Source organism: Sinocyclocheilus rhinocerous, unplaced genomic scaffold, assembly GCF_001515625.1.
Source record: "Sinocyclocheilus rhinocerous isolate Xijiao unplaced genomic scaffold, SAMN03320098_v1.1 scaffold615, whole genome shotgun sequence".
Taxonomy (NCBI): domain Eukaryota; kingdom Metazoa; phylum Chordata; class Actinopteri; order Cypriniformes; family Cyprinidae; genus Sinocyclocheilus; species Sinocyclocheilus rhinocerous.
In genome coordinates this window covers 2057158-2072921 of record NW_015631049.1, presented here as the reverse complement: position 1 = coordinate 2072921, position 15764 = coordinate 2057158, and the positions used below count along the sequence as shown (strand labels likewise).

Sequence of the window (15764 nt, the reverse complement as noted above, 5' to 3'; positions counted from 1 at the left end):
ACTCTTGTTAGAACGTTGCAACAACAACAGAGCATGATACTGTATTTTGACTATGTATAGTTTTTTTTTTTTTTGTACTGTCAATGGTACCATCACTGTTTGGTTACAGGATTGTGTGAGACTGTGGTGGGTGGTCGTCGATCCCGCTAGGGGGGTCCGGGGGCATGCTCCCCCGTAAGAAAATTTTGTACATTTTAAAGTTAAATTCATAAATCTGGTGCACTTTGAGAGTTCAAAATTAAGAGCTCCAACACAGATTCAGTGTGTAAACTAAAAGAAAAAAGCTGGTGAATGTACTTGTTCTTGAAATTTAAAAGGGGACTTGACCCTCTTTTTAGTTGTGATATAGTGTCTCAGTCTCACTGGTGAATTTGGAAGGCAAACAAATTAGAATAAAATAATAATAATTTTATATTATCATTCCTATGACAGTAATAGCCATATATTGTAAAATAATTGCACTGCGAAATAAATGAAAAATATTATTTTTTTCAGGTATATTATTTTACCTTACTCTACAGTAGGGAAATTGCAATACTTTTGTCCTAATTTCTACACTTGCAAGCAGGGCCTAAAACTAACTTTCACATCTGCCAGTGGCTGGTGACTTGAGAAAATTTACCGGCCATAAATATTTTTCCTTACCATGAAACTGTTTTTGCAAAAAAAAAACGGGCAGCTGCTACTACTACAACAACTAAACATATTTAATAATAATTTTAAAAAAGCCATTTGAAATTAGAACCAACCACTGCATTTTAATCACAATACAAACAAAGATACAAAGATAAAACCTGCATGAAACAAAAACAGACAGCCTGAATGAGAAGTCAAATTCACTCTCTGACAGCAGGTGGCGCTTATGGATCAGCAGTGATAAGATCAGTTCCCTTAAACCCCCACCCCAATATTAATATTTTTCTTCCGAACAGTGAGCTTGCTGTACCTGTACAGTATTTTCTCTGTGCGTGTCTGTTAATTTTAGGCCATGCTTGCAAGAGATAAACCCTTGAGCTTTTATTTTGGCGGAAACTTCAGTTGAGCTTTTTATTTTGGTGGAAAACTCCAGCTTCTGTGAAAACAGGTTTACAAACATTACTAATTTAATGAAATACTGTAAACATTTGCCCATTAAAATATTGAAAATTATGCAAATTATGCATAACTGGTGGTGGCTGTTGCATTCCCAAAAGCGCTAAACTCACAGCACATTCAATAACGGAGTTCACTGCAGTCACTGTGATCTGAGCCGCTCTAGATGCGGAAAACACCGGATCACGAGCTGATCGCATGCGCAAAGTGTGCGCTTCACTTTGAAACAAGCAGCGCAAACAGACTTGATAAGTCATATTACGCTTTCGGTTTTAATTCGTTTGACGGATACTTGCCAAAGCAATGGCGTGAAACACAACGTTAAATAACCTTTATGTTATATGAGAAGTATAAATATAGCCTATATCTTCGGTTTATTATGAAACTGTGGCGAGCCGCCACAGTCTAGTTAATGAATGGGAAACACTGCAACATTCTTCAAAATATCTCATTTCGTGCTCGACAGAAGAAAGAAACTTATACAGGTTTGAAACGACTTGAGGGTTTGTAAATGACAGAATTTTCATTTTGTGTGAACTATCGCTGTAAAGTTAATGTGACAAGTGATGTTTTATTAAGTTTCGGGAGGAGCACGCGCAGATAATTAACACGGCCAGTTCATCATCAGTAATTACACCATCTATCCAATCAGCACAAGAGAGAACCTCTATAAATAATCAAAGCAGCCTTACCTCCATTATCTCTAGTCTTTCAGCATTGGCACATCCAATTGCCGCAAACATGTCAGAGATCGAAGTTTTTCCAGACGAAAACGTGTTCGACACCACGGGTCCTCCGGCTTCTCCAGTCGCCGTTCAGCGCACCAGCGCTCCGCAGGACACCATAATTGAGCCTGCGGCTGCAACACGGGGCCGCCGGCCTTCCCGCGCCGCCGTCGCTCATACCTCCAGACACCGAGGCACGCCATCACCTTCGCCTTCCAGGCGTCAGCCACCTTCTCCAGCGTCCTCCTTAAGCTTTGCAAATTTTGGGGGGTTATCAGCGCTCCTCTCTGGCTGCTGTCCTGTACTAATTGCATCTTTGGGGGAGCGCTCTGGGTCCGGGCTTAGACCCGAGCTCGGACCCCTCTCCCCGGATGGGGGGAGTACCCCGGGCTCGAGAGTAATGACCGAGCTCGGAGCCCTCTCCCCGGACAGCACGCCAAATACGCATAACCTTTACTCTGTTCATTATATGTAAGTGTGAACTCGTGAATCACGTTTACAATGGTAAATGTGTTTATATAACATCTCTAAGCTCTTTTGCGTTATTGTAACTTACTGTGCCTTTCAGACAGTTTTCCCTCAGTCTGTGTGTAGAGCACTGCCAGAGGCTGAAGTCACGCTCACCCATGGTGCACTGCTGGATGTGAGGGGCTGATATTTAGCTGGTTTTAAAACTGAAGAACCATGAGCTCCCACCAAGCCCTTCTCCAACCAGGTGGTTCAAAGCCCTGTGGAGGTTAGTACGACTGAATTTTTTTAATTATTTTTTATTACGTTTAAAATTAAAAGGATGTTGGTGTTAGTTATATTCAGGTGCTTTTAGTTTATGGTTTATTATATCTTTTTTACCCATTAAAAATAAATCCTCAAAACTTAATGTTTATTATATAAAGTGCAGTTATGAGTATAAAATACACCAATTCCTATAAACACTTTTACATGCTCTGAATTTCTTGGAACTTTATTTCACAATCTCTTTTAAACGTAGAAATTGTTCATTGGAGTTCCACAGCTGAAAAAAAAACATTTATTTGAAATATAACTTTTTTGTAACAATATAAAAGCCTTTACTTTTGTGACCTTTCTCACACAGGCTCGCTTTGAAACTGTGATATCAGAACTGATGATAGTCAACTTGACATTGAGGTACTCAGTTAAGCCAACTTGACTTAAAGGGGTCATATGATGCGATTTCATAGAGGAGAAACAATAATGTACAGTATGTGGAAAATAATGTGTTTTTTGAACCTTAAACACATACACACATACACATATAACTTAAACACATTTCATTACACCAAATACACAAAATAATGTTCTTTTTAGCAGCATCATATGACCCCTTTAACCTGAAATGGATGGAGCCCCTAATGTATAGAACACAACTGGGTATGAACTGAGAGAAAACACTGAAATAACAACAGTGAATTATAGTATAGTAAACCTAGTTTAGAATTTGTAGTGTTATGTTTTTGCTTGGATTACTCTATATACAAAGCAGACGCTTGCCAGAGAAACTTGTTAATTCCCTTAGACAAAGCCTCACATTGTGTTTTCTCTCAGCTAGCCAAAAGTAGCTTATGACGAAGACCATAACCGGTGTTCTCTGTCACAAGATTAGCAAGCTGTTACTATTTGCCTTTATAAATGTGCCAAGCAGTCAAATGACGAAGACTGTAAAACCTGGTGATGCTTTTTTGTCATCCATTTCACTCTCCTCAAGCAACAACAGATGTAACAAGGTGATATTGACTCTGAAAAATACAGTCAGCACAAAAGTGTACATAAACAAATGTACAAAAAAGATACAAAGCTTTCACTGGGGCTGTACGCTTAGGTACAAAAGCTAAAAGGGACATCTTAGTACCTTATTTTCCCCTAAATGGTACATATTTGTACCTTAAAAGGTACATATAAATACATTAAAAGTACATATTAGTACCAAAAGTATATTAGTACCTTTGAAAGAGTGACAGTTTTGTACCTATCTGGATACCTAACCCTTAACTGAACCTTAAATTCTAATTGTTGGTTGTTTCAAGGTCAACAAGGATATTTATCTAGATTTGTTCGCCTTATGGTAAAATAGTACAATTTTTTTCTGTGTTTTACAGTGAATTTAATAGTACAAACACTATGTGCTGAAAAGTATAATCATCATTCAGGATTTCATTGCCAGGGTTGCTGCACTACTACAGTGAGGACACAATTCAAATGCCTTTTTACCCTCCATGTGGGAAAGTCTCTTTAATATAAAAACAATTTTAAACCTATGTATAAACTTTCATATTGAAACATGGAATATTCATTGATTCTGTACTGTATGCAGCTGTCTGCATCCTTCTGAACAACTATACAGAAAGTAGTGATAACACTACACTATCTCATACTCTTCTTGGTGTAAACTGCACATTAATGTTTCATACATTTATTAATTTAACAGATAAGTTTATCCAGTGATTTACTGATGAGAATAACACAGTCATTCATTCAAGAGAGAAAACAACACTAAAGCTACCCATATTTTTTTTTTTAAAGAAATAATATTTTCATTTTATAATTTAAATTTATTCAGCAAGGATGCATTAAACTGACAGTGACAGTAAAGACATTTGCAATGTTACAAAAGATTTACATTTCAAATAAATGCTTTTGTTTTCTTAACTTTCTGTTCACCAAAATGTATCCACAAAAATATTAAACAGCACATGTATTTATGTATTTATATTGTAAAATCAACCATTTTCAGAATACAGATGGTAATATTACACAATAATTTGACCACAGTAGTTGCTTTATGTAATAAATATGAAAAAAAAAAAAAACGAAATCCTAAAAATCCTCTTTTTTTAACTTCACATAATGATAAAATATGGATATGGATATATATATGAATATAATACAAAGTTTCAAGTCTCAATTAGAATATGACTGTTCCCTAAATGTTTATTGTTCCCTACACAGTCGTCTGAAAAAAAAAATGTACAGTGTACTCTGGGACAAATTGCCTGACCAGTGTTTTTGTATTTAGACATGAAATGGATTTGGACGCAAGAGTAACATGGTTCAAATTCTAGATGATATACTGATATACTATTCAGGTCTTTTGTAGATTGTTTCTCCCTTGCCCTCTTTCATTGCAGCATATCTAGCCACCGTGAACAAGTAGTCACTCAATCTGTAATCAGTGTTCATTGATAAAACTTGTATCAATGAATGAAATAAAATTCTCAAAAAAAAAAAATTCTCATTGAATAAAATTCATAGATCCAAAATAAAAAATTATATATAGTGACTAATAGTTAGAATAGGTTCTTACCTGTTCAGATATTTGGCAACTTCAGGATCTGTCTCACCCGAACGGACAGCAGGGGCAACACTGTAATAGATAATGTAAGACCTATGACCTTTGATACAGCTGTAAGGTAACACAAGTAGAACTGATAAACTTTACTGAATATTGTGGATGTCAGACTGACCAGCGTTCAGCCCGTCGACACACTGCTCTGGCCACATGTAAAGCTGCGCTGCTTTTCCCTCCTGACTGCAAATTGAGTGTGAGATTAAAATGGCTTTCCTTCAGTAAAAACTTAAATTGCAGTATTGTAACAACCTAAATCAAATACAATTCTCTATGTACATAATATCAGTATTTCAGGTACTCTGAGGAGATTATGTAACCATATATATTTCTGGAACATACATACAGGAAGTATGAAGTTGGTGAGTGGAGGCAGCTCCTCTGTGAACAAATCAATCCACCTCTCCAGCTCAATCACAGCCTGAGAGCTGAACATAGTCTTCTCTTTTTGAAACGAGAACATCATCACATGGTTTATGTTTTACTGCTTATCTTTATGATTAAATATTTGAATGCATTTAGATATTAAAAACGTCCTTCTGCTTACTGATGTGACTGTCTCTAGCTGATGACCGGGGAGTGGCAATATTTGACCCTACATCCTGTAGTACACACTGGATCTGTACAGAACAGAGAAGTATATAAGCACTTAAGTCACACAAAATGTAAACCAAGTGCTATTTACGCAAAACCATTTCAAATCTGAGCTCAAATGACTTCATACATCCACTAAAATCAACTTGATACCAGCTGGTTAAAAATAATTGCAAAATTACTCAAAATTAAAATTTACTCACCCTCAGGCTACATCTCAAAATGTAGATAAGATTGTTTCTTCATCAGATTTGGAAGAATTTTGCATTACATCACTTGCCCACAAATGGATTCACTGCAGAGAATGGGTGCCGTCCGAATAAGAGTTCAAACAGCTGATAAAAACATCACAACAAAGTGATGCAAGTGATGTAATGCTAAATTCTCCAAACTCATCCACATCTTAAAGGGTTAGTTCACCCAAAAATGAAAATTCTGTCATTAATTACACACTCTCATGTCATTCCAAACCCGTAAGACCTTCGTTCATCTTCGGAACAAAAATTAAGATATTTTTTAATGAAATCCAAGCGCTTTCTGACCCTGCATAGACAGCAATTAGGGATGTAACGATTCACTCAACTCACGCTTCGATTCGATTCACGTTTTTTTTTAACAAAATGAGATTTAAGACAAATTATAAAGTAAATGTGTCATTTTATTATTGCTTGGACAAAATACTGTACGTTTTTTTGTGAAATTGAAATATAACACTATAATAATATACTAATATAGGTTAAGCTGGTCTCTGACACGATCTTAAGGTAAAGGGTGGTATAACCAGCACATCTTAAAGGGTTAGTTCACCCAAAAATGAAAATTCTGTCATTAATTACACACTCTCATGTCATTCCAAACCCGTAAGACCTTCGTTCATCTTCGGAACAAAAATTAAGATATTTTTTAATGAAATCCAAGCGCTTTCTGACCCTGCATAGACAGCAATTAGGGATGTAACGATTCACTCAACTCACGCTTTAGCATCTCAACCGATTTGAATCGTCACATACTTAAATCGATTTTCAACCGGCTCGCGGTTAATCGTTACATCCCTAACAGCAATGCAACTGAAATGTTTTATGGCCCAGAAAGGCAGTAAGGACATTTTTAAAATAGTCCATGTGACATCATCGTCGTGGTACTCTCGTGAACGCGCATCGTTAGTTTTGTTTTCTTTGTGCACTCATCAAAAATATCTTAATTTGTGTTCCGAAGATGAACGAAGGTCTTACGGGTTTGGAACGACATGGGGGTGAGTAATTAATGACAGAATTTTCATTTTGGGGTGAAATATTCCTTTAAAATCATGCTTTGTTTCTAATTAAAATGAGAGAGAGAGACAAACCTTCTCCAGCTGATCTGTGAATGAATGGCCACCGTCAATGCAAAATTCCCTGGCTAACCTGAAAGAGACAACCAGAAACATTTTGTTGTTGGAAATGAACTACATTCAGTGTTTTCGAGCCATTTGTCCTACACATTATGCTACATTAACTCTATCCATTACCCAATTGCTGATGATAATTCATCTGTTGTTCCCAAAGCGTCAAATATATGATCCTCCTTTGGTCTCCTCTCACCTGTGAAGGTACTGGAAAAACCTAAAGAGGCGAGACATTGAAAACAATACAATGTTTACACAAACCTGACACTTTCACTTTGACATGCAACACATGTTAGTCAATAATCAAGTTTGTTGTATAGAATTAAATAACCTTTATCTCCAGTTTTCGTGTATATCTTGACAATTCTTCTATTTTCTTCAGATGTGCTGGTATACCTTAGAAAAGTGAGAGAACGTTAGTAACAGGCATTTATCTCAAATTAAATGTCACGCCACACTGATACGGTTTAGTTCATTGGCTACGTTAGCCTGAACACATGGGATATGGGATTCATTCACCATTCTTTTTACCTTCTTTCATGCCCACACGCAGGCTGCATCTGCTTTATGCTTACATATGTCCCTAAACGAAAGACGCGGTGAAGACCCGTGTACTTGGTCACGAAAAACGACATCGTAAATGTTAAAACATTTCCAAACGCGCTTCTGAGTTTACTACTGACCGTTTTGACTGCTTATGCTGCCCGTAGACGGGCGTTCTATCACGCGACCGATGACGCGAGGTGGTGCGAAATGCGATTGGTGTTTTGAGAGTCGGGGACGATGAGAGCTTCATCCTGATAGGCCGGTTTAGAGTCAGCGATGTGAGAGGTTAATCCTGATTGGTCCAGGCTACAGCGACAGTTCACGTGTGTGGCAATGGAAAAGGCGCTGCGATGTGTTTGACGCTTTGCATCAGGATTTCTGGATTATTGAGCAAAACTGTTATTTTTAAACTGCTACAAGAGCAGTGCGCTGAATTTAGATCGGTGGTTGAACACAGATATGAGATTTTAGCAAGGCTTTATTGCTTTTGTCAGCATACACTGATACATTTCCCGAAAATATCTTATGAGCTGAGTTGAGTTACAACTTCAGAAGTTCATAGACTCTAATATTCAAGATGCAAACAAGAGAGTTCTTCGTTTCAGCACCAGGGAAAGTGATTCTCCACGGTGAGCATTCAGTCGTGCATGGAAAGGTGGGTGTTTAGTCATCAGAGACCCAAACACAAAGATTTCATTTTCCCTTTTGGTCCATTAGAACGTTTTAGAAAGTCATTGGTTTAGAAAAGTCATATTAGTGAATCATATTTTGATCAGGATTTTGCAAAAAACTTGATGTACACATGTGTACAAGTTTTATGGTCCTGAAAATCATTTCATATATATTATCTGTGATTTACTGTGTATGGGTTAACTTGTGGGAATAAGGTGGAAATTTCTTTTTTAATATTTATACAGTATATAGTTTTAATTAGTTTGTCAGAACTGTTGCTGTGTTACAGTTCAATTCTGCTGCTATTTGCTGTTTTTACCAGTATTTATTTAATAGCTGTTGTTATTAATTGCTTAAAATCAAGTGTTCTGAAGTCCCTCTTCTGTTCTTAAACAGGTTGCTTTGGCTGTGAGTTTGAACCTGCGCACATACCTGCGGCTGCAGTCCACATCATCCGGTGAAGTGTGCATCAACCTCCCCAATATTGACACTTTTCTGTCCTGGGAAATAACTGCACTGCAGCCTCTTCTGGCTGGGTGTAAAGGTGAGTGGAGATGGATATTTGTTTTTTAATAAAAAGATCGTTCACCCAAAAATGAAAAATCTGTCAGTGTTTGCTCCTGTATATTCTGTGTCTCATTATTGTTTGGACTGTTCATTGAAGTTGTATTAACGCAGTTGTCGGAAAGCAATCATCTCCGGCCCATGTTTCTTTGACTGTTCATTGTTTCAGCAGAGCAGGATGACCTGAAGGAACTTGATGCAGATCTTTTGAAGAGACTGCGTGAATTCACAGGCATTTCAGATGATTCCATAGACACAAGAAGCATGGCAGTGTTGGCCTTCCTCTATATGTACCTGACTGTATTTGCAGAGTAATAACTATTAAATAAATTTAAATAATTAAACTCTCTATCATTTTGAAAAACTGCATATATTTGAAGCTGCATATGAACATTGTTGTAATATGCACTTTTGACTTTTGCTGCTGCTGCTGTTTTTTTTTTTTTCAGGTCTCTGGCCAGTATAACAGTGTCTGTGTGGTCAGAGTTGCCTACAGGAGCTGGTTTAGGCTCCAGTGCCGCCTATAATGTTTGTCTGTCTGCTGCTCTGCTGTCTGCCAGGGGAACCATATCGTCTCCTCTTACACCACAACAGGAGTCAGCCAGGTAAGACTTTATTGCAATGAAATATGGGGCTTTTGTTTAGATAATGTTCATAAGGATTGTTTCATTTACTTTTAACTCTTTAAAAGTGACTTACAGTCAATTATTCTAGGTAGTGTCCTTTTGAAACCACCTGCAGCCTTTTGGTTATCAGCCTAGATTGTTAGCAATAAGGTGACGCCACTCTTGAAATGGCAACACCCTTCTGATTCAGATGATAGATTAAGTAACCAAGGATCTGAGATAAAGACCAAGGACCAGAGATTAAGTCCTTGTTCTTCATCTGTCCTCTCAAAAATCCCTCCAAGATTTGAAAATGTGTGGCTCAAAATACAAATCATGATAAAAAGGGGTAACATTTAGCTGCAGTGATCACCCCTATCATTTTTTTCCTATATTATTTTTCAATAAAAGTGGCTAAAGTTAAGAAGAAGAAAAAACAACTCCAAACTTGGAGGATTATTTTATTTGAACAAAAATACAGTAAAAACACAAATATTTTGGAATATTATTACTGTTTAAAATAACAGTTTTCTATCTTTTTATGTAATTTATTCCTGTGATGGCAAGATTCTCTGATGAATAGGTTTTTTAATATTATAAATGTCTTTTTAATGCATCCTTGCTTTCTTTATATAATACATATAAACAGGTATATACAGGTGCATCTCAATAAATTAGAATGTCGTGTAAAAGTTCATTTATTTCAGTAATTCAACTCAAATTGTGAATCTCGTGTATTAAATAAATTCAATGCACACAGACTGAAGTAGTTTAAGTCTTTGGTTCTTTTAATTGTGATGATTTTGGCTCACATTTAACAAACCAAAGACTTAAACTTCTTCAGTCTGTGTGCATTGAATTTATTTAATACACAAGTTTCACAATTTTAGTTGAATTACTGAAATAAATGAACTTTTCCACGACATTCTAATTTATTGAGATGCACCTGTATATATATAATTTTTTTTGAGGCTATAGGCAGTCTGCCTGTTAACTGTATTAAGGTAATTCAAAATCATTCTTCTGTTTGTGTTGCAGGTGGAGTAAAGAGGAGATGGAGCTGATTAACAGGTGGGCATTCATGGGCGAAAAGATCATCCACGGTAACCCTTCAGGGGTAGATAACGCTGTGGGCACATGGGGTAAGACTCTTAGTCTGTGACTGCCATCTTATACATCTATGGTGCTGCTTTGTTTGATGCCTTTTTTTGTGCTTCATCTCCTTATTCTTTTTATAACAGGTGGCTTTTTAAGATACCATGCTGGGAATATAACTCCACTAAGCTGGTAATATTTTACTCTGCAAAAATTATTTTCACAATGTATTTTTTCATTATTATAAAGTTACTGTTCCAATTAAGCAGAAAAGTATATAAAAAGTTATTTCAGTGAAATTACTGAACCAGCAGAATTTTGAAGTGTGTTATTGGGTTCATTTTCTCCCTAGGGTCCCTATTCTGAGAATCCTTCTCACTAACACCAAAGTACCACGTAGCACCAAAGTGCTTGTTTCTGGAGTGAAGGACAAAATTAACAAGGTAGTAAATGGCTCCCCTCACCCCCCCCTTCCATGTTTTTATTCCTGTGCCCTTCAATTAGCATAATGGCCGGTGTGTGTGTGAGGGAGGAACACTCCAGGGGCCCGGTGCTGAGTGCCTTTTATAAGAGCTCCAAATGAAACACTCTGCCAACGCTCCTGTGTTCCGTTACCTTGACAAGCAGCAGGTAGCCTTACTGCTGGCACATCCTGATTGGTGAAGTGGAATTCCGGTATTATTGTGATGGAAAACAGCAAAGAGTCAGGACAGACTTTAAAGGGGTAATATTCTACACTTTTGTGTCATTAATAGTCAAAGAAGTAAGTCATAAACAATGGAAATTTAGTTTTACCCAACCGTTTCCACCATCTTTTAGAATTTGCTTTAAAGGAATGGTTAAAAATCATCTGCATCACTTTCCTTCTTCCATGGAACATAAAAGGAGATAATTTAAAGAATATCCAGTTGATTGAATTCAGTACGATTGCAGTACATCATGCTTCAACTTGACTGTAAGTGTCAGCAAAAAATGGTGTGCCATGTATTTCTTGTGCGCTAACTAGTACTTCACACTCCTGTCCAGTAGGTGGCAAAAAAATCACTGTTGTTGTTCTTGTATTTTCCCCCCAAATCAGCTGAGTACAAACCCCGCCCACAGTTAATTTTCATTGGTCACCTCAGTCACATAGTCATCTGTTAAAAGCTAAGACCTCATTGATTCAGTTCAGAGCTGAGAAATATCAATATCATGGATGGATGGATGTTAGAGAATGTTGACATAGTACATTGGACTCTTTTATAGTCAAATAGCAAGAGTTTGAGTAGCAGATGTATGGTGATATTTTGCTTGACTAAGGCTGACAATTATAATTATCTTTTGATGTGACAAGCTTAAGCTGATCATTTTTCTCGGTGAAAAATTTAGTTCCCTCACCTATGTTTGTACAGCACTTATCTGTACTTATATTTCTTTGTGCTGTGTTATTTTGCAGTTTCCCTCCATAATGAATCCAGTTCTGGAGTCTGTCAGTGCTGTGTCCTGCACCTGTGAACAGACTCTCACAGAGATGGCCGCGCACAGACCATCGGCTGAGCACTACGACATACTGGAGGTACAAAATATCTCTTTGGTTTTGAGACTTTAGTCTTTGCAACTTCAGGGATCTTATCTATGCACAATCAGCTTGTAACACTCCAAAGAGAAAGGAAAACTTGAAATCGCATCATATGACCCCTTTAAACTTCTGGCACAATTTTTCTGTCTAAGACTAATTTTCGGGATCATAATGTTTTCTGTCATGATGGGGAAAATGAGCAGTTGCTTTTGCGATTTAATACTGTTTAAAAAATTTGGGGTTGGTATTATTATTATTATTTTTTTTAATTCATTACTCCAGTCTTCAGTGTCACATGATCCATGATCCACATGATGTTGCACAGTGTGCTTTTGTTTTAAGCCAAGATGTTACTGGGTCATATTGTATAATCTGACTCATATCTATCACATTTGAAAATGTTGTGTAGTGAACACCTTGTATCAAGATCAGTTAATTTATTACAGTTCACTGTATTGCTGCAAATCTTGTTACATTACACAAGAGCAAAGATACTCTTCTGTTGTCGGACACATGGCAGTTTGCGCATTTACTCGTTGATTTGTGGTGGGCACAAGGGTGAGGCAAGTTTGAATTGTCCTGTTCTTCATCCGTCTCTGCCCGTAATTTTCTGTCCTTCCTTGACTTTTATTTAAATAAAAAGTGCCAAAAGACCAAAGAAACAAATCAATATTTTTTATTCCATGAAAGCCCTGATGAATGGATGTATTGATTATATTGATCTTTTTAAGACATTTCTCTGTGTGTCATTTGTCATCAGGAGCTGATTGATATAAACCAGCACCATCTGAACGTGATGGGTGTGGGTCACTCATCTCTGGACACACTGTGTAGGGTCACTCTGGCCAGAGGGCTGCATAGCAAACTGACAGGAGCAGGAGGAGGAGGCTGTGGAATCACTCTCCTACGACCAGGTACCAGTACACACATCAGAACAGTTTCTTTTACAATATATTTATCAAGAAGATATGAGTGGTACTACTTGGCAATGCAAAAATCACTGCCTTGATGCTAGAGTGTTGTGGATGGTTGCTAGGGCTTTATAATGCATTTGTGGTTTATTATAATTGTACCAATCGTTGTTTTTGCATGAATTGTCTTCATGGAACCCTACAGTGTATATTTTGGATATGCTACCTGTGGTTAATCAGTCTGATTGCTTTGTATTATTTGAAAAGTCTCCGTGAGGATGGCATCCTGCAGACTGCATGACTGTTTAGCGTGAATCGTGAGGTGAATCTCACTTGTCACTCTTGTCTGACAAAGCTAACAACTTGATACAGCAGCTGTCAGACTGGGCCACACTCTTTGTTTATGCCTAAAGCCACTAATGCATTGAATTTTAATCAGGATCTTAGAACCCTCAAAAACAGCCTCCAATGAAGAGGAGATGTGATGCGGGAAGAAGCTGGGCTACGTATATGATGTTTCTGATGTTTATTATGCCTGATAACTTATGTTAGTGACATAGTCATTTCAAGGCACACCTTGTTAAGACTGAATTAAGATTTTTGAGGTAAAGTCCTCTTGCTCAATTGATTCGCAAACAGGATTGGTATTGCTCAGATGTCGTGTGTCCTGTCGCTCTTGTAAATTAGGTTGTTTACTACCTCAGCATTTTTGAAAACGAAACTGGATTCCTACCTTTCAAAAAAGTCATTGAATTCTTCCTCCACTTGACACGGCAAGTGGTTTGTTTTTGTATCTTGCACGTAAAATTGCACCTAGTTTCATCTTCTAAAACTCTAGAGGAACATTATGAGCCACCTGGTGATGCGCACACACACACACACACTCACACTGATTCTTGGGTTTCACGTTTGAGGGTTTGGCAGATTGTCAGACTACCTGCATATGGTCAGTGCTCCTGACACAAACAAATGTGAACAAGTTGTGTTTCAGCTGGAACAATGTTCCGAAGAAAGTATGTTAAGACATGAGGTACAAATAAATTACATCAGATTTTTTTATCTAAACTAAGTTTGTTCCCGAATATGTTTCCTGAACAAATGTTCGCATGCTTCTGACAATAAGTTGTGCTGTTTATGCAAGTGACACAAATGTAAATCCAATCCATATAATATAATATAATAGACAACCCCAATTACAGAAAAGTTGGGACGCTTTGTAAAATGCAATAAAATCAAGAATCTGTGATTTTTAATTCTTTTGAACTTTTATTTAATTGAAAAAAGTACAAAGAAAAGGTTTCCAAAGTTTTCACTGACCAACTTAAATGTATTTTGTATATATAAACAAATTTAGATTTTTGATGGCTGCAACACACTCCAAAAAAGTTGGGACAGAGGCAAAATAAAAGTGAAAAGTTTATAGAATATCCAAATGAAACTGTTTTGAAGCAATTCAGGTGAACTGGTAATAGGTGAGGGTATCATGTTTGGGTATAAAAGGAGCTTCGCAGTCTTTGCAAGCAAAGCTGGTTTGTGGCTCACCACTTTGTGCCAAATTTCATGAGAGAAGTGTCAAACAAATCAAAAATCACATTTCTCAATGCAAAATCGTCATACAGTCATAAAGTCTTTTTACCAACTACCATATGTATGTATTATGTATTACTATTATGTATATCTATTACTACATAATATTGTAAAAAGATTCAGGGAATCTAGAGAAATCGCAGTCTGTATAGAGCAAGGCAGGAAACCTCAGTTTAATGTGCCTGACCTTTGAGCCCTCAGATGGCATTGCATAAGAAACAGTCATGCTGCGGTGTTAAATATAGCCACATGGGCTCAGGAGTACTTCAGAAAACCACTGTCACTTAACACAGTTTGCTTCCTTATCAATAAATGCAACTTGAATCTCTGTTACTCTAGGAGAAAGCCATACATCAGTTCTATGCAGTGATGCGGCGGGGTTCTCTGGGCCAGAGCTCATCTCAGATAGTCAGAAAGACAGTGGGAATGTGTGCTGTGGTCAGATGAGTCCACATTTCATCTTGTTTCTGGGAAAAATGGACGTCTAGTTCTCAGTCCCAAAGACCACATTGACCATCCAGACTTTCATCAGCAACAGATGCAAAAGCAAACATCTGTCATGGTATGGGGGTGCAGCAGAGCAAACGGCATGGGTTACTGGAATATGTGCGAAGGTACCATTGACATGGAGGCATATATTGAAATTGTACAGAGACATATACTGCCATCAAGACGTTTTTCATGGGAAATCCATGGTTATTAGATCAAGACAATGCCAGGTCTCATTCTGCATGTGCTACAACAGCGTGGTTTCATAGAAACAGAGTGAATGTTCTGTCTCCTATTGAAAATGTATGACCAGTCATGAAAAGGAGAATCAAACAACGATGACCACAGACTGCTAAGCATCAGAAGTCTTGTATCAGGCGAGATTGGACAAACTTTTTGCTTGCAAAACTTTAAAGGGGTCATATGATGCTGTTTTAAAGATCATTATTTTGTGTATTTGGTATAACAGAATATGTTGACATGCTTTAATGTTCAAAAAACACATTATTTTTCAAATACTGTACATTATTGTAGGTCCTCTATGCCCCGCCTCTCTCAAACACGTCGTTTTCAACAAAGCC

The 15764-nt window shown here is 37.3% G+C and overlaps 2 protein-coding genes across 6 annotated transcripts in view; one reads left to right on the top strand and one right to left on the bottom strand.

Moving 5' to 3' along the window:
- Positions 1 to 4656: 4656 nt before the first annotated feature.
- LOC107741242 (cob(I)yrinic acid a,c-diamide adenosyltransferase, mitochondrial-like) lies at positions 4657 to 7879 on the bottom strand. Of its 2 annotated transcripts, none has more exons than XM_016553925.1 (9): positions 7688 to 7879; positions 7488 to 7552; positions 7280 to 7373; positions 7118 to 7175; positions 5726 to 5798; positions 5525 to 5622; positions 5297 to 5361; positions 5137 to 5196; positions 4657 to 4965 (listed from the first exon to the last, which is right to left on the bottom strand). In XM_016553925.1, exons 1-9 carry the CDS (start codon positions 7789 to 7791, stop codon positions 4911 to 4913), a joined length of 672 nt encoding a protein of 223 aa, XP_016409411.1. In that variant the 5' UTR covers positions 7792 to 7879; the 3' UTR covers positions 4657 to 4910. The 2 variants fall into 2 exon arrangements, with proteins under 2 accessions (XP_016409411.1, XP_016409410.1); XM_016553924.1 differs by having other exon boundaries at positions 4660 to 4995.
- A 140-nt stretch (positions 7880 to 8019) lies between these two features.
- Positions 8020 to 15764, top strand: part of LOC107741241 (mevalonate kinase-like) — a 9396-nt gene continuing 1651 nt past the window's right edge. The window contains exons 1-10 of one of the 4 annotated variants that reach the window (XM_016553923.1): positions 8020 to 8357; positions 8771 to 8918; positions 9108 to 9249; positions 9388 to 9543; positions 10582 to 10685; positions 10785 to 10830; positions 10991 to 11081; positions 12074 to 12193; positions 12957 to 13110; positions 13587 to 13588. In XM_016553923.1, coding sequence (XP_016409409.1) covers positions 8280 to 8357; positions 8771 to 8918; positions 9108 to 9249; positions 9388 to 9543; positions 10582 to 10685; positions 10785 to 10830; positions 10991 to 11081; positions 12074 to 12193; positions 12957 to 13110; positions 13587 to 13588 — 1041 coding nt within the window. In that variant the 5' untranslated portion in view covers positions 8020 to 8279. The remainder of the gene's footprint in view (positions 8358 to 8770; positions 8919 to 9107; positions 9250 to 9387; positions 9544 to 10581; positions 10686 to 10784; positions 10831 to 10990; positions 11082 to 12073; positions 12194 to 12956; positions 13111 to 13586; positions 13589 to 15764) is intronic. The other 3 variants (XM_016553920.1, XM_016553921.1, XM_016553919.1) reach the window with 3 other exon arrangements.

What these genes read in the sequence shown, in the direction of transcription:
- LOC107741242 (XM_016553924.1), bottom strand. Translation starts at nt 7,791, where the DNA reads ATGTCGTTTTTCGTGACCAAGTACACGGGTCTTCACCGCGTCTTTCGT. An exon ending in GAATTATCATCAGCAATTGG is followed by an intron (nt 7,176 to 7,279) that starts GTAATGGATAGA and finishes TGTCTCTTTCAG; the next exon opens with GTTAGCCAGGGAATTTTGCA. An exon ending in GTTGCCAAATATCTGAACAG is followed by an intron (nt 4,996 to 5,136) that starts GTAAGAACCTAT and finishes CACTGATTACAG; the next exon opens with ATTGAGTGACTACTTGTTCA.